The following is an 18,573-nucleotide window of genomic DNA, read 5'->3' as shown; positions in this document are numbered from 1 at the left end:
TGGCAAAGACAAATACATTCATGAATTCTTTATTTCGAAGCATGTACATAGAATTTTATTTAAACAAGTTTAATGATAAAAACATACAAATAAAGAAACGTTATCATATTCATTTCGAGCTAGAAAATGGCATACATTGGAAAAACATCCAGATGTGCATTTGTTTGGACGTCGCGCTGAACATTAAATCTCCATTTGCTGTTCTAATAAGCTCCACTTTTCTGAGAGGATGTTAAACTGGATTCTATAGACTGTGCTTGTTGAGATTCATTTAGCCACATGGGTTTTAGAACCAGCAGGGCCAACTCGACACTACACTGAGAGAACACTGGCCGCTCCACAATGCTTTACTGATTCTACTGCCAGTAATCATCATGCAGTTCTGCTCCACTCTGTACCTTCTGTATAATCTCTGGATAATTACATTTGTATAAAACAGTGTATTCATTGGATATCCTTAATTATTCTCATAGTTATATAAAAATCTGTATATCCTTTCTCTATGTTGCAATGCTCAAAATACACTTTGTATTACTCAAGATTGCACTATAATAACCGTTGCATATTTTGCACCAGTGTATATAATAGTCTTCTTTTTGGACTCTCCATCTCATCTTGCACAAGTATATAACCTTTGCATAAACGCTGTACACAATATCTCCTTCATTGTATATAATCACCTTTCCGTATACTGTTTTATATTCATATTGTTCTTTCATCTGTCGTTATTTATATTTATTATACATCATAGGCTTACCAACCAGTGCATATGTAAATATTTTACACTGCTACCAAGGCACTTCTGGTTAGATGCTAACTGCATTTCTTGCCTTGTACCGTAACTTGTGTAATAACAATAAAGTCTAATGTAATCTAATCAAATCAAATCTCATTTAATCTATATACACTGTTCTGTACAGTTCACATTCTATAAACATTGTGCCTAACATTCATACACACACTCTAATATAATTTCATATATATGGATATATATTCTTAGTGTACTTGCTCAACTTCTGCACATTTTTATTTTAAGTTATTGCAACTACCCAACAGCATCTGAGCATTTCTTACTGTCAGAGCCTTTAAATTTATTTGCTGTACATATATTTACAGATATACATTACATGCTGTAGATATAGTTACGTATTAATCTGCATAACTTATAACATATCTGCTTATAACTTTTTATATATTATTTATTTATGATATATATATATATATATATATATATATATATATATATATACATCCTTCTTTGGATTTTTGGACAAAATGGCAGACTGCAAACCTGTTAATCTGATTTTAGGTGTGTGTGTGTGTGTGTGTGTGTGTGTGTGTGTGTGTGTGTGTGTGTGTGTGTGTGTGTGTGTGTGTGTGTGTGCATGCGTTTACTCTGTCATATACTCCGTAGTCATCCTGCACTAAGAGTTTTACTCCTTTCATGTTGATTTCCAATATGCAGGATGAAGGAGGGTTATCATGCAGAGTCATTCTTCTGTTGTTGGCAACCTGGAAACAAGCAAACGCACGCGGGCACACACACACACACACACACACACACACATTTATAAAATGAATAAAACTGACCTCCAATTATGTAATGTGGAAGAATTCTACATAAGCCCATTTTCTCCTTGCTGACATTTGTGATCCAATTTCCTTTCCTTTACTGTTGTGAAAAGTAATGTGGAGGAGCATGACAATAGTTAATAATGAACATACAGCACATCATAGTTTATAGCAATGATCGAACCAAAGACTTTTGTCATCCAAAGTGCTCACATCCTAACGTGGATGTGTTTGCAAGAACGTGAAAAAAGAACCTTTATTCCGACTCTGGTACAAACCTTCTGCATAGCTGCACAGAGCACCTCGTTGCCTTTGTGGTAGGGCACTTGGACCGAGCCGAGGAATTTTAGGCTGTACCTCTCCAGCCAGTCTGCACTTCTCACTAGTTACAGAGAAAAGAGATTACCAAGAGCCAGTGCAATTGCAAAACAAAGTTTCATTTGCATTTTAACACATCGGCTGAGCACATAAATAAAACTCTCTTCATGTACATCCAATTTCTACTATAATCGTTCGAACATACATACTCTTAAAAACGAAACACAAGCGTAATAGTTTGTCTATGTTAATTAAATTATATCATAATGAATATCATTAAAACGATGCATCATCATCATCAAGCCACTGAAACCACTGACATGAACCAATAACGTGGATTTACTGCAGAAATCTAGTAGATTGTTTGCAATATGTAAAAAAGTATGATTCTTTTTAGTCAATTGAATTAATTGTTGAAGTATTATATGTGTGGATTACTATCATTTTTAGACTCTCGTTACACCTTTATTTAAATACATTTAGCAATTAAATACATTATGATCATTATTTTTGTTCCTTTTTTACACAATCATAGCAAACTTTTAAAAAAAAAATTTTTTTTTTTTTTACGTCTAATGTTTTCTTTTTTTAAAAAATTTTTTCCCACCTTTTTTAATCTGCTCGGGCTCCTTGGTCACTTCCATGGCGTAGTATGCAGGAAATATCCCTCGGGCTCCGGTGCGCATGTTGTAGCCTTCGTACCAGAAATCCTCTGCCTGAACCTCCACTAGTAAAGGATCATCCACTTCTATCTCCAGCTCATCCTCATGCCGAGGGATAAACCTATCATCGAGAAACAAACGTCTGATTAAGAAGACATTAATGGCCTTGATAGCATTGGAATGGAATCAGTTTAACATGAATAATTCGATTAATCATAAGGTGACTAAAATGAGTGGCACGCTATTAATAATCATTTATTATTCACGCCAAAAATGGAATATTATTAAATAATTGGATAATAATAGCAACAAAATAAGCATCATAAAATAATTAGGATTGTGATAAGAAGGGAATCTACAGAACTAACAATACTATTACTACAGTTACTAACCATCAGTAATTAATTGGAGTCTGGAGCTGATATTTACACTTCTATAATTAATAATGTGCCAATCTTTTTACCACATTAACTGCCTTCAGCCACAGTCACGCTCCTCTTCCTCTGAATGTGTTTCATGAGTCTTACCTGTACACTGCCCGATGACTCTGATCTCTCTCTTCTCCATTTACAATGCAGGAAAACAAACCAAATGACTCTGAACCTGGAGAAATGGATATAGATTTACTGTTGATTAAAATTTTTTAATAATTGAACTGCTATTTAAAAAAAAATTCTCCAGAGCTCACACCCAACCATACGGCACCACATGACCACAATCATCATTACTCAATAGGATCATAGTCGTAGCCTTACCCTGCATGTTGCATATAATCATGTACTAATCACTAAACACCAAACATAATCACCTAGTATAGTGTAAATAACTTCCATATGCAATGGCCTGTCTGGATATTTGATTCTGATTGGTGTGCATTTAAACTGTTTTTTAAATGCACACAGGTGGCTAAAATGAGTTTAATCAGCGTTCAACAATAATGTGCTGCCTTATGAATGACTGTAATCATAGTAGCCTCTGGTTACAGTGAAATACAGAGTGAGATGGCTATTGTAGACATTTCCTAATTATCTTACTGAGCTAAATAGTTAATAGTTTAATAAATAATTCATGTTTAAATAAGAAATAATGATAATAACAAACAAAAAAAGCCACTAGGAGTTTTAACATTGGCGATTACATGGTTAAGACATTGGGCTTATCATTCGGTCATGAGTTCAAATCACAGCACCAACAACTGCAACTGCTGGGCAATTGAGCAAGGTCTTTAACCTACAAAGGCTCAGGTGTATAAGTGAGGTAATTGTAGGTTGCTCTGTATAAGGGTGTTAAATTACATAAATGTAAAATTGTCAATAATGGCAAATGACCATGGTATACGCTGGATAATCCATGGTTAGTCCATTTAACTTACTAAAACATCTGTAACAAATTGATGTTATATATATTGATGTGTGTGCATCAGCATAACATTATTATAACACTGAGCTTGTACGTGATATCCAATATGTAATATTTTATAGTGGTATTGGAGCATTTTTATAAGTAAGTGCGATTGATTTTCGACTGTTATCCCGTGTATATGCTATACCAGCATCACCACACAACAAAAGCTACTTACTGGAAGAGCGGGATCGCCCATTCATAAAAACATTAAGGAACTTTCTGGAAAATGGAACATCTGCATCGGGTGTGGATTCTTCTGATAAGCAAGCAGTGGCTTCCCGCCTGGCCCCGCCCCTTCTTGCCCCTCTGGCAGTGTGTACTTCATTTACATCCACTTCCTCGTCCTCAAATTCCTCACCGTATGGTGATGAGACGCAGTTATCGTAGACCGTGGCTGAGTCGCTGTCATCACTGTAGCTGTGAAAGCACTCTTTCAGGCTCACGAGCTCTAGCTGTGCATCTTCGTCAACCACAAGAGTGTATTTAACTGAATCGTACGACAGTCCGTTTGAAGAAATCCTCGTTTCCTCTTCGTCTTCATCCTCCACTTCTTCTAACTTCCTTCCTCTCCTCCTGAGCTCCGCACTTCCTCTGCTGTTTCTACTTCTCCTGCTCCTGAGACCAAGTGATGCAGAAGCTGCCACACAGGAGGCGTATGATGGCGGAGGCTCCTCCTCTTCCTCATCCCTGAGGGCTGATTTCGCCTTTTCGTATAGCGGAGGATGATAAGGGGGAGGAGCCTCACCATCAGCGATGACCGACATTCGGCCTGATCTATCAGGAGTCAGGTAAATCTCCTCAGTATCTTCTACGCACACATCCGTGTGATATCGAATGCGGTCACGATGCCCTGACTGCTCACACGCTTTGGTGGGTGGGGCTACACATGTAGTAGCCTGTCTGGGAGGGGCTGGATGTTTGGTGGGTATGTCTGTAGACGTGCCGCAGTCTTTGGTTTCAGTTTTTATTTTATCCTCATCGCTCAGACAGATGTGCTCACGGGATGCCAGATCGCCTAAAAATACACACCAACAATTTTTTTAGCAATTCAATCAACAATTTAGCAATTGACATTGTCTCAAAGCAGCTTTACAGAGATAAAGTGGTTATAAAATTGTATAAAAGAATGTATAACTCTAGGGAAAGTAAGTTTGTTCCTTATAATTTTAGGTTTATCCATAATGAGTGACCAAGTGCAGACCATGGCAAAGAAAAACTCCCAGAGATAGCATGAGGAAGAAACCTTAAGAGGAACCAGACTCAAACGGGAACCCGTCATTATTGAGGTGTACTTTTCAGTGATGGACGCTTAAATGCAAAACTGTTCATGCAAACTCTGGTCCAAAGCTATGGCACCAAACTGTTGATATAAATTACGATACAAATCTCAGTAACATCATGGATCTTTAGGCTGTTCATGTTTATTTCTATTTCTAAAATATTAAATCATGAAAGTATGTATATAAATGAATTAACAAATTGTAATTCATATTTGTCACAATACATATTTCGGAATGTATTTTTTGCCAAAGTTTACATTAGAACTACTTTTTAACACAAAGAATGTGTCCGCCAGTCCCTATGGTGCTTTCAAACTTTTCATTATTGTGTGTTTTGTCATGTATTATATTATGATTATTATTTCTCTTTTGGTACACAGCCAAGTTGGTATATACTGTACATAGCAGCACTTAATGGATGATTAGAATCACCATACTTGAGCACAACACATTTCCTTCTTGAAGGGGTGGTTTGTCAAGAGTAATAAATGTGTCAAATAGAACAGAACAGACACATATGGGTGAAGTGGGTATATCAAGACTGTGTGTGGACTATATATTTTGGTACTTCCAGGGAACTGCCTGACATTATTTCTGCTGAATAAATTCTTCTTCTTTGACACCTTGGATCCTGAACTAAGTTTCTTTCTTTACTTGGTATTTTATCCTCGTTATTGGATTTGTTGCTATTGTTAGTAATTGGCCACGACATCCCCAGTGGACAAATGCTGGCATGAGTCTGTACGTCGATATTTGCTGAACTTCCTCTCCTGTCCCTTTTGTCTAGTGGACAATAAAGGCCAACAAATGATGAGCTGCTAAATTCAGGGTGATGAATCAGCATTGTTCCGCCTATTTACTCAATCCGTCTGCATGAGCAACAAATATGCAGCTGCTCAAGAGAATAACCATTGAGTAGGATTTGACAATTTTAAGCTTCATATGGCATCATTCAGACAGAATTGGTGTCTGTTGTACCTACATTGGCTTGACAACGGTGTTTAGTTAGCGTTTTTGTTTTGTTTTTTAATACAAAGGTATAGATAATGTACAAGTAGCTAAGATTACTCATGAACATTTGTTTACCTAACCTTTTTTTTTTTTCATAGTTTCCTTGCTAGACAGGAAATAAGACCATTAGATATCAGTCATATTCAATGAGTCATGTTGTCAAAACGGATTCTGGTTTACTAGAGGGTTTAAGTCTGCTCCGTAAACACCACCCAGACACCTCCATTCACACTATTGACTACACTGGTTACAGTAAACTCCACCCGGCGCTGCAAGGGATCAGTACAGTATCATCTCTGTGGTACAGATCATTTTGTAATCCGAATTATGATAGACAGACAGAAGGACTCACCTGAGGTCGAGTGTGAGACTTTCTCCTGCCAGCTGTACTTCTTTCCAAACGAGTTGTTGTTCAGTGTGTCCTGTGTGTTCAACAGAGCGAACATGAGAGAGAAAGAGAAAGAAAAAGAGAAAGGAGGGATCAGCAGGGGGAAAGAAAGTGGGGGCTCAATCCTGATTGGTGTGTGTGAAGTGGAGAATAGAAATAGAAGATGGAGAGATAAATGGAAAGAGGGATGGATGGATGGATGGATAGATACCAGACCAGATTTACATATACACACACACACACACACACACACACACACACACACACACACACACACACACACACAGACAAACCACTTGGAATGTGACACTACACCAAATGACACTTTCAATATAATTATACAATCAGAACTCATTAGTTAGTTTTTCTGTGTCTGTGCTTTTCTTTCACATTGATCAGGAAATGTTTCTCATAAATCTCTTGTGCTTATAAAGTAATGAACAGAACCAACAAAATCCCCTCGACCACCCCAAGCCCCAGAGTGTGTATGCTGAGCAGGAAGCCTTTGTCTCGCCTATGCGACGTGTAGAGCATTCATTAGGGATTGGACTTGTTTCCTCTCTCTCTCTCTCTCTCTCTCTCTCTTTCTCACACACACATGCACACACACTTCACTGCTCCATTTACATTCCCCTCTCTGTCATTCTCACCAATAACAGAGGGCCAATTGTTGACAACGCTGGCACATGGAATCATTTAACCCTCCACATTATTCATCTGTCCTCATTTCCCATCATTACCCATCATTACAACATCTGAAATTGAAACACTTTAAAGAAAACCTTAAACAACCCAAACTCCTTGATCACCCAAAGAACTCACCACAAAGATCATACAACACACTACTGTATGATGTTTGGTTTTGTCAAATGTTGGTTTTGTGGGGGGGTTGTTTGTTTGTTTTTTATGTAAAAAACAAGTTAGAAATCACATCTAGGACATACATTTGATCTAACTATAAAAGTTTGGATTTCAACATTTATTTTGCCTCCACAATGAGCTGCATAAAACAACAATTCTAAATTAAACATCGAAATTATTGCTATTATTACTGCCGTAATAAATTTTTACAAAATTTCAAAATCTAATACATTTTTTATAGACAAATTTATTATTAAGTATAATAAATAGTTTTATTGATTTTTTTATTATGCTATTCTTGCACAAAAGTCGTTATGTGCCGCAAAAGGTTTCTAGATAGGTTTCTTTCTGCCCTCTGTCTTTCCTCGAATGCAGGTGCTGGTTCCTTTCACTGGGGCATTATGGGGGATCTGCCAGACCCCTAGCAGAAGCAAGTCACCAAAGAGGCGGGGCTTCGAGGATTAAAGCGCTGTCAAGGATAAAGGAAAGGGGGGAGATAGCGAGAGAAGCAGGAACCCGAATTTTTGCTCTGCAATTAAAGCAAACCTCTGTCTGTAGTTTAACCCCCTGGTAAATAGTGATAACTTCTCTTTTACATGTACCTTCACACCTCCACCTCGTTAACCTGCTGTTAGTACCGTTTTTGAATGCGCCATGTGGACAGGTAGTTTGGGCACCACTCTACATACCCTATGTAGGAGTTTTCTGTTTAGGCACACGAGTGCCACCCGCAGTATTTTTGGCAGGTTAGGATGTGCATAGGTAGGGAAGTTGTTTTGTTTTGGCACGTCATTGAGTCCACTAAGCTCATTATTTCCCCCCAACCTAGATATAAAAAAGGGAACGTAACAAAGTACTATTTATAAGACGTCAACATTCATATAACATGCGAATCAAAGTCAGTGTGAAATGTTGTGAAATAATGCCAAATGTTCTTTTGGCTTAAAAATCTTTTGCATAGATTATTACATTTATTATGTCACACTTAACTGATTTTGATCATCCAGCAAATGTTATGACTAAACAAAGACTACCAGAATAAATACAAAAATGCTCTTTTTTTGTTCAAGGTCAAGCCACAGCATCTCAATTGAATTAAAGTCTGGACAATGACTAGTCCACTCCAAAACCTTCATTTTTATTTTCTTTTTTTACCCATTCAGAGATGGACTTGCTGGTGTGTTTCGGATCATTGTCCAGCTGATAACCCAAGTGCCATTGAGCTTAAGGTCCCGAACTAATGGCCAGACATTCTCTTTCCGGATTTTTGGTAGAGCATAGAATCCATGGTTCCATCAATTATGGCAAGTTTTCCAGGTCCTTAAAATGCAAAGCAGCCCCAGACCATCACACTACCACCACCATGTTTGTTGGTATGATGTTCTTCTTATGAAATGCTGTGTTAGTTTAGATGTAACAGTACACACCTTCCAAAAAGTTCAACTTTTGTGTTATCAGTCCACTGAATATTTGCCCAAAAGTCTTGGGCAAATGTTATTTTAGGCAGGAATACATACTAGACTGAACACCAGCCCATAACAAGTACATCTGCAGATTTATTTGCTGCTGTGTGTGTGTGTGTGTGTGTGTGTGTGTATGTGTGTGTGTGTGTGTGTGTGTGTGTGTGTGTGTGTGTGTGCGTGTGCGTGTGTCCTTCGTTTGAGCTGACTCAGTCTCCCTGGAGTCAATGAGTGATAGTGATGGTGGTACATCTCCATGGCAACTGTGCCTATGATGTTGGCGAGCCAACTTGTGAGGGTGGGACACTAGAATAAATTCAACACACATTTGCTCATAAAGAAGATTTCAAAGTTGGGAAAAACATACATTATCGAATATGAAAATCAGTAACATTTAGTGCATAAAAAGTACATTTTGAGGTCAAACCTACAGCAACATGTTTAAATTGAACTATGACATGGTTTGGATCCACCTGTCCCCAGCCTGAGGGGAGAGGTTATTCTGAGTAATGGGTGTGGTCTCTATTAAATGTATTATTTATAATTTATTATTTATCTAAATATATTCATTCATATAATTAATATTTTCATATTCATTTAATTTTACTCAGCACATTTTCATGATTTAGTACAGCTTTTTAATTTCTATTTTATAATAAATTTCAGTATCGGTTGATTAATCGGTTATCGGCAAGTACGATTCAACCTGGCTATCGGTATCAATAAAATTCAATCTTTTAAACCTCTATTTTAAATGCTAAAAATTGTCACAAACCTGCTTTTACTGAAATCCAGAAATAGATTCAGGACAGAAAAACTCCCTTCTTGTTTCTCAGCATTGTTCACCTGTTCACCTGTTCATGCTGTGACGTAACACCAATTTGGTCTATTCAGTTTCCAGCAATTCAGATTACGAAATAATTCCTACAGACTATATTTTATATCCAGTGGAAAAACACTGATAGGCATAAAAGATTTATTTTCTGGTGAATCTCAAAAGAAGAAGACAGACACTCCTGAAGATTCATACCACATACTGAGAGTTATCCTTAACCGATCTTTAACTTAGATTAGTGGACAGAATAAATCCTCTTATAAACTACACTGTCCTCTTCTGGCTAGTGTGTACACACAAATACACAGCCCAATTAAGGACTCGGCAGCAGATCCCAGTAGATTTAGATCCCTTTTTTATCCATTATGCTACAGACTAATGAACCATTAAAAACACATTTCGCCAATGTCATTATAACCATCTGAAGAAATTAGTGCATCATTAGTTATGCACGAGCACATGCCGAGGACGCATGCCAACATTGTGGATGCTCTGAAGCTCAATCGCCCTCAGTAATTCAGACGGTAAAAGTTGAAAATATTGACTGCACTTTTTCACTCAAGTGAAAGTAAAGAAGTTTGGGCTCTGACATCTACTTAAGTAAAAAGTAGCATTACTACTACCTGTTTTAGTGTCACACTGGTACTGGACCTCACATCATATTAATATATTAATACAAAAGTATTTCAAATGTTGTTATCTAATGAATGTATCCTGGCTGAACAACCACCATTTAGAACACAAGCAGAGAAACGATGATGATGATGATCAGGTGATCAGGTGATTAGTCTCTGTTCTTATGTTCTTCTTCATGGTTACATCGCTGACTCCCACTGTCTCATCCACATTAACCCCATACTTCTTGTTGCCTTCTGCCCTGCTTGTTGTTGGCTTCGTAAACTAGCCTACATCTGTGGTGCATGATTGCCAGGAAATGATACACCAGTGGTAGGTTGAAAAAGTCAGGCAATGACAAGAAATAGGTTGAAGGGCTGAAAACGGCACGCAATAAAAAGAAAAAATATCGATCATTTCACCAAATAGAACAAAGTAATGAGCTTGGTTTGAAAATGTAAGTAATTATAAAAGTAATTGTCATTAACCTAAATTCATTTCATACACCACAAATCAAGCTACATAAGGTGTTAAATGTACCCATGTCTACTGTTAGATTGCGGCTATTAAATAGCATTTGATCTCCGATTTACAGCGACTCTACTCAGTGATTTTAAGCAGCATGTACATTGCCTCAAAGCACAGATTTAAGCTTTTTGCTGATTACAATGTGGTACAAACCCTTGATTATAGCATTTAACCAAGAAACACATACATACACACTGTACAATCACCAAAATGTCTCCGCTGCCCCCTTCCACCCACATACACATATTCTCTATAGCTTAAATATTTTAATAATCATAAAATAAAAACTAAAACCTAACTAAATGTCACAGCACTATATTGTACACCAGTGGCAGGCCGTGCATTTGGTACCTAGGCCTTCAGTGGAGACTTACCCGACTTAATCCACCTCTTAATACCACCACTATCACGTCTCAATTATTAAAACCATCAATACTATACAAAAATGCAATATAATAACACATGGCATTACAAAGAGAGAGGCATTTCGCATATGGAAGGTAAATACCATTTTACTAAAGCAAGCTCCAAACCTCTACACTACAACCGCAACAGTGCCACCTACATCATCTGGAGCAGTTCAGAGTCAATATTTGCCTAATAACATGACAAAAACATAAACATTTTAATAGAATACAACCTACTCACCAGAGATGCAGACTCATAATTTGCACCGCTCCTCAGAGGCTGTAAGCCAGTGGTACCGCTCGTATTCACTGGTCTGGAAGTGGAGAACAAACCCTTTCCCTTTCCCTGTAACACTTTCACTCTGACCAACCAAAAAGACGACGGAGAAATGTTGATGCTATTCTGAATTTGAAATCTAAATGGTTAAAGAAACAGACCCATTGCTAATATTTACTAAGGTTTAATAATAGTTTAATAAATTTAATAAAGTTTAATAAGTTTAAAAAGGCCAGCAGTTGAATTTGAAGGCCCTGGGCAGATTAGATTGACATGGCAGCACATAGAGGCTGAAATCTGATTGGACATAAAATAATCTAACATCCACATACACGTACTGGAAGCAGTGCAGTCAAGAGAAACACTACATAATGAAGAGAATAAACTGTTGGGAATAAAAAAATACAATTTCATAAAACAAATAATAGAATTTAGGTTGTAAATGTAGGTCAGTGCTTCTGATAGTGTAGAGAAGTCCTTGCTGGCCTTGACGGCTCACCACTGCTGTACACTTTTAAAACTTTTAGGATCATTGATGCAGGTTGATAGTTGGAGTAGGGGCACCACAATTATTTAAAAAAAAGGGTTGGGTTTAAAATAAATCCATTACCAATAGACAGAATTCAAAGAATGAAGCCTTTATAAACAACTAAATTCAGCAACGTATTCCTAAATTAAGATCCTTTTTTAAGATTAAGAGGATAGCAGTCTGGTTTAACTTACAGCTTACAAACACATGCCCCACATTGAATCCGTTTCCTCATATGACACAGACCTGCTGTTTTCGATCCACACGAATCCAGCCCAGACACTGCATTGCTCGCACCCACCTGCACCTACTTTCTGTTCAGTTCTCGCTTAGTTCAGGGAAATTTAAACCACTCCCTGCTATTCTGTGCACGGCTTTAGCTATTTTCCCCCTGTGCATACCTGAGTATTGTTTTTCTCTGTTACCGCTGTGACAAAAGAGGGTTTCTGAAATGTTAGTATTGTAGAGTAGCGGGCAGACTTCATAGATCACACCCCTTGTTGTGTTGCACCCACACACATACTCACACACACGCGCACACCACAAGTACACTAAAAGTTCTCAAACACCACAAGTACACTAAAAATTCAATATATACAAGAAAAAAAAACACACACAAACTCAAACTCAATATATACAAGAATGTCTGTATTTTTTAAAACAACACAAACCCTTGTCATCTATTTTTTCCACAATTAATTTCAATACAAAAACATCAAACAAAAACCTGCATCTCCTGCAAACAACAGATTCCATTGTGTGTGTGTGTGTGTGTGTGTGTGTGTGTGTGTGTGTGTGTGTGTGTGTGTGTGTGTGTGTGTGTGTGTGTGTGTGTGTGTGATGTCACACTACAGTCACAATGGGTGAAATCTCCTCCATCACTATTCTGAGCAAACACTCACACAGACACACCAGAGGTGGCAAAGTAAACACATTCTTCACTTAAGTAGAAGTACAGATACTCTGTTTTAAAAGACTCTGGTAAAAGTTGAAGTATTGACTACACTTTTTTACTCAAGTTAAAGTAAACAAGTTTGGGCTCTGACATGTACTTAAGTAAAAAGTAGCTGTTACTTGTACCTGTTGTAGTGTCACACTGGTAACTGGATGTCACCTCATATCAATATAATAATACAAAGAATTTAAAATTTCAGGAATGTCTCTGTTCTCAGTAATATTTACATCGCTGACTTCCTCTGTCTCATCCACGTTATCCCCATACTTCTTGTTGCCTTCTGCCTTAATTGTTGTAGCTTTGTAGACTAGCCTACGTCTGTGGTGCGTGATAGCCAGGAAATGATACACCAGTGGAAGTGACCAGAAATAGGTTGATGGGCTGAAAACAGCATGCAATGCGAAAAATAATTTTGATAATGTCACCAAATAAATGAAAACTAAAGTAACGAGCCTGTTAAAAATGTAAGAAGAAGAAAGTACTGATATTTGTGTAAAAGAATTAATGAGTGAAAGTAAAAAGTAGGTGGAAAAGGAAATAGTGAAGTCAAGTACTGATATCAGAAACATCTACTTAAGTACAGTAACAAATTATTTGTTCTTCATTACTTACCATTAACCTAGATTAATTTCATACTTCCCATCTCTGACACACATATACACACACACACACACACACACACACACACACACACACACACACACACACACACACACACACACACACATATACACACACACACACACACCTACACCCACTCTTCTGCTCTGTAGCTGTACCTGTGTGCGGGGCACCTGTGGGAACAGGTTGAGTGTGGTGGGCCGTTTGGGCCTGTACGTATCCATGGTGTATGTATCCTTAGAGCGTGTGCTCGTAGCGCGTGTGTCTCCAGCGTGGGTTCCTTCTGCTCCGTTGATCATCTCCAAGGGAAGCGTCTCTGAGCAGACATGCCCCGCTGCGCCTGGCTCCACCCTCCGTGTAACGCTACTGGACGGCCGCACCACATGACCCTAAAACGATTGAAGAGGGAAGACAGAGTCAGACTAATTAGGCTAAGAGATAGTGGGAGTAATTATAGAAAATCACACGCTAGAAAGGAAGAGGCGGTACGTGTATGTGTGTGATTGCATGTAAGAGAAAAAAAAGAGCCGACAGACAGACAGACAGACAGACAGACAGACAGACAGACAGACAGACAGACAGACAGACAGACAGATATTGGACATTAGTGACTGATTGACTGCTGATGTGTTTAACACATTTATTACATTTGCCCTGACCCCAGAACATTCAGCTCCCCTTATAAAAAACAGATAAATCTGGTGTTGATAGTATTCTAGAAACAAATTATTATATACACTTTAAATACTCATCTATTTGCAAATCTAGATTGGACTCTTGTCTGAGTCTGATATTCTTATCCAGAGCCTCTTACATTTATTTTATTCATACAATTGAGCAGTTGAGGGATAAGGACCTTGCCCAATTGCCCAGGAGTTGCAGCTTTGTGTGGCTGGGATTTGAACTCATAAACTTCAGCTGCAAAGTCCAATGCCTTAACCACCAACCTACCACCTCACATCAAATAGTGAAATACACTACTTAGCAGAATGGGGGACCCTAAACACATCACCCACATGTGAATGCTGAACATCCCAATCAGTATTTAATCTATTTTAACTATAATAATAAGCTCCACTCTTCTCAGAAGGCTTCCCACTAGATTTTAAGGCATGGCTATAGGGATTTGCGTTCATTTAGCTACAAGAACGCTATTGAGATCAGGCAATCATGTTGATAAGGAGGTCTGAGGTTCAGTCTAAATTCATCAGTGTTCAGTGGAATTGCGGTCAAGGCTCTTTATGTCTTCATGAAGCTTGCTTGTTGCACAGGGGCATTTTCATGGGAAAAAATAATGGAAGCAATTGTATGGATGAGAATAAATACAACAGATGTCTTTAGGACTCTTACAGTCTTATTTCCTGTCTCCTTAATTTCAATTTAATGTTTATTAATGGTCCTTGCATTAACAATTCAACATTTTATCTACTATTCTATCTATATATTTATTTAAAAACATGGCTCTCAAGCTGCTTATCGCCGTTAGCAACTGGCAAAGTTGCTCTTTTTTCTCTATTCATGCTTTGTCTCTTTAAAAGATCCTGAGCCTGTTGCCAGGCAACTGAATGGAGATGGGGCAGAGTGACACTGCGTGACCCCTATACACAAACACACACACACACACACACACACACACACACACACACACACACACACACACACACACACACACACACACACACACACATACACACAGAACAACACAAACACACACACACTTCAAATTATAGCTATAGAGTCTAATGTACAACCATCACAAATTCATAACCATTAGAAAACTCTATTTAACTCTATATAATCTACTGATAGAAGTAGGGAGACTAAAACTTTGAGTTGTTTTAATGTTTCAGTGATTAGGAAGTGAACCCTTAACTTAAAAATTTAATAAAAAAAATAAATAAAAATAAAAACATGTGTGTGAAGTTAAGCTTAAATCTGCCACAGGAATCGTATCTATTAGAAAGAATCCAATTATAAATATAATCTGTATGATCAGCTGTCAGGTTCCTCTGTGATAATGGCTGGTTATTAATATGATGATCTTGGTAGACATCTACTGAGCACACAAGAGTCAAGACCATTCAAGACCATTCATGTGACTTAGACTTGAATCGATTGAAAGTGATGTTATTATGTGAAAAGCCACACAGTGATGTAGAAACCTGTAGATCAACATCAACACTACCTTTTTTTGCTCTTTGAATAAACTGAAATTAAACCTTAAACCATGTATAAGCACACATGTAAATACTACAGCATTGTAGAAGATACTGTACTATATAAAAAGAAATGATAATGAAATGAAAATTATAATATTGTATTAAGTCAGGACACTATCACTTTCCCTTTACAGAGAAACAGACAGATCAATGGACATTAGGACAACATTACGACTGGATCGTTTAGCAGAAGCTTCTGGTTTACTCAAGGGACACATTTAGACAAGATTGCATGAGCACACACATACAGACATGACTTCTGTGTGCAGGTAGCGTTTCATATTTAATGACATTTTAATGACAGTACAGCTGGCAAGGATATGCCAAAGCACTTTGCGTGTGTGTAACCGTGTGTATGTGTGTTTCTGGGAGTAACCCAGAGAGAAAAATGGAGAGAGTTTTCATATCATATAGATCAGAAATACAAAATATCATGATGACAAAGCTTTTCCCTGATTTTGACAAATGACAAGCGTCCGAGAATCAACTCCACCACTGCTAGCTCTTCTCTTTATTTCTCTGGCTAGAGGAATAGTTTCTGCACAGAATTCTTCTTTTCTTTACACACTAATATTTTTGCAGCATTCCCTGACACAACCGCAGCACCGCTCAACATTAGCCAGCTAGTGAGGTTAGATTCGCTAACTCTCCCTCTCCTCAGTAGCAATATAGAGCACTAGCTAGCTAAGTTCCTTATCATGCTAGGTAATATTAGGTGACTATCTATTGAAATAATGAGACCAAGACTGTGAACATTAGATCTGCATTTATTGACCTACATGCTAACATCATGGAAATGAATCTTCAACACATCTTGAGTGGGCAGCAGTGTATCATTAGACTATGCTACCGAGTGTGCATGTTTCTAAAAAGAAACATGTTGCTTCTTTACTGAATTTTTCACCAAATACACAACCATTCACAGAACTTAAAAAATGTTGTGTCTAAACCTGACGAAACATGACCGATAAGATGAACCTTTCTTTCCATGGCAACTGAAAATCTTTATTCTGTGTTTTACACTCCCACCTTCACTGTGCGTCAGAGCTGGAAATACACATGCAGACGCACACATCGACGCAGAGACACATGCAAAAACACACACACACACTTCTGTTTTCTGAGCAGTGACTAGATCACAAGTGGCTGAGTCTTTTAGTTTTTTTTAAGTACAGTGATATGGAAATTTCTGAGATATTTCCCAGTAAGTATTTCCTGACATTTTTTGCAAAGAAAAGTAAAACTGACTACAATTCCTTCACAGAGATAAGAACGATCATAAGCTTTTGGTTGCACTTACTGTATCTCTCTCTCTCTCTCTCTCTCTCTCTCTCTCTCTCTCTCTCTCTCTCTATACATATATACAGGTTTTTATATACATGCCTGAAGACCACTACCATTATACCAGTGCCTAAGCACTCAGCTGCTGAATGCCTGAATGACTTTCGACCAGTTGCACCCACCCCTATCGCTATTAAGTGCTTTGAGAAACTGATCCTGAATCACCTCACTGCGGGCCTACCACCTACACTGGACCCACACCAGTTTGCCTATCGCCCGAACAGGTCAACAGAGGATGCAGTTTCCACAGCTCTTCATTCAGCTCTCACCCACCTGGATAAAAGCAACACATACATCAGAATGCTGTTCATTGACTTTAGCTCTGCGTTCAATACAGTCCTCCCCACTGTACTGATCACTAAGCTCAGTGAACCGGGTATCTGCACCTCCACTTGCAGATGGATTCTGGACTTTCACACCAACAGACCTCAATCTGTCAGGTTGGGTAACCAGGTATCCTCTACCCTCATTCTGAACACTGGCATCCCGCAGGGCTGTGTTCTGAGCGCACTGCTCTACTCCCTGTTCACCCACAATTGTGCTCCACTGTATAACTCCAACATCTTCATAAAGTATGCAGATGACACCACCGTGGTTGGCCAGATCGACAACAACAACGAATTGGCCTACAGGGAAGAGATCCGTAATCTAGCAGTGTGGTGTGCCAACAACAACCTGACTCTCAACGGCACAAAGACCAAAGAGCTCATTGTGGACTTTCGGAAATCCAACAGCAGGAGACATCTACCTGTCAGCATCAATGGAACTGAGGTAGAACGAGTCCCCAGCTTTAAGTTCCTGGGAGTTCACATCACCGAGGATTTAACATGGCAGCAGAACACTTCAGCTCTGGTAAAAAAAGCACAACAGCGCCTGTACTTCTTGAGAAGTCTCAAGAAATCTCATCTGTCCCCTGGGATTTTAACGAGCTTCTACCGCTGCATCATTGAGAGCATCCTGACCAACTCCATCACCGTATGGTACGGAGGCTCTACTGTGAGTGAACGAAAAGCCCTGCAAAGGGTGGTCAAAACCGCCCAACGCATCACTGGCACCCAACTACCTGCCATTGAGCACCTTCACCACAGCAGATGTCTGCGCAGAGCTCACAACATTATCAAGGACTCTTCACATCCCAGTCATAAACTGTTTAACCAGGAACTTGCGCACCAGAACCAGCAGGTTCAGGGACAGCTTTTTTCCATCCACCATCACACTACTGAACTCTACACTACACTGCTAAATCACTACAAAACAAACACAAAACAAAACAAAACACTGTATATAACC

At 38.5% G+C, this 18,573-nt stretch overlaps 1 protein-coding gene across 3 annotated transcripts in view; it reads right to left on the bottom strand.

The window, feature by feature from the left end:
• mapk8ip1b (mitogen-activated protein kinase 8 interacting protein 1b) overlaps positions 1-18,573 on the bottom strand; it is a 33,884-nt gene that overhangs the window by 2,264 nt on the left and 13,047 nt on the right. For 2 of the 3 annotated variants that reach the window (XM_083558303.1, XM_083558304.1), the window contains exons 3-9: positions 13,882-14,112; positions 6,600-6,669; positions 4,132-4,971; positions 3,080-3,155; positions 2,498-2,673; positions 1,851-1,954; positions 1,396-1,512 (exon numbers count right to left, since the gene is read on the bottom strand). In XM_083558303.1, coding sequence (XP_083414429.1) covers positions 1,396-1,512; positions 1,851-1,954; positions 2,498-2,673; positions 3,080-3,155; positions 4,132-4,971; positions 6,600-6,669; positions 13,882-14,112 — 1,614 coding nt within the window. Of the gene's footprint in view, positions 1-1,395; positions 1,513-1,850; positions 1,955-2,497; positions 2,674-3,079; positions 3,156-4,131; positions 4,972-6,599; positions 6,670-13,881; positions 14,113-17,242; positions 17,270-18,573 lie in introns of those variants that run through there. The other variant, XM_083558305.1, reaches the window with a different exon arrangement.

This window comes from Silurus aristotelis, assembly GCF_946808225.1.
Source record: "Silurus aristotelis genome assembly, chromosome: 13".
Lineage (NCBI taxonomy): Eukaryota > Metazoa > Chordata > Actinopteri > Siluriformes > Siluridae > Silurus > Silurus aristotelis.
Note: the sequence above shows the minus strand (reverse complement) of the source record. Positions and strands in the feature narration are given on the sequence as shown.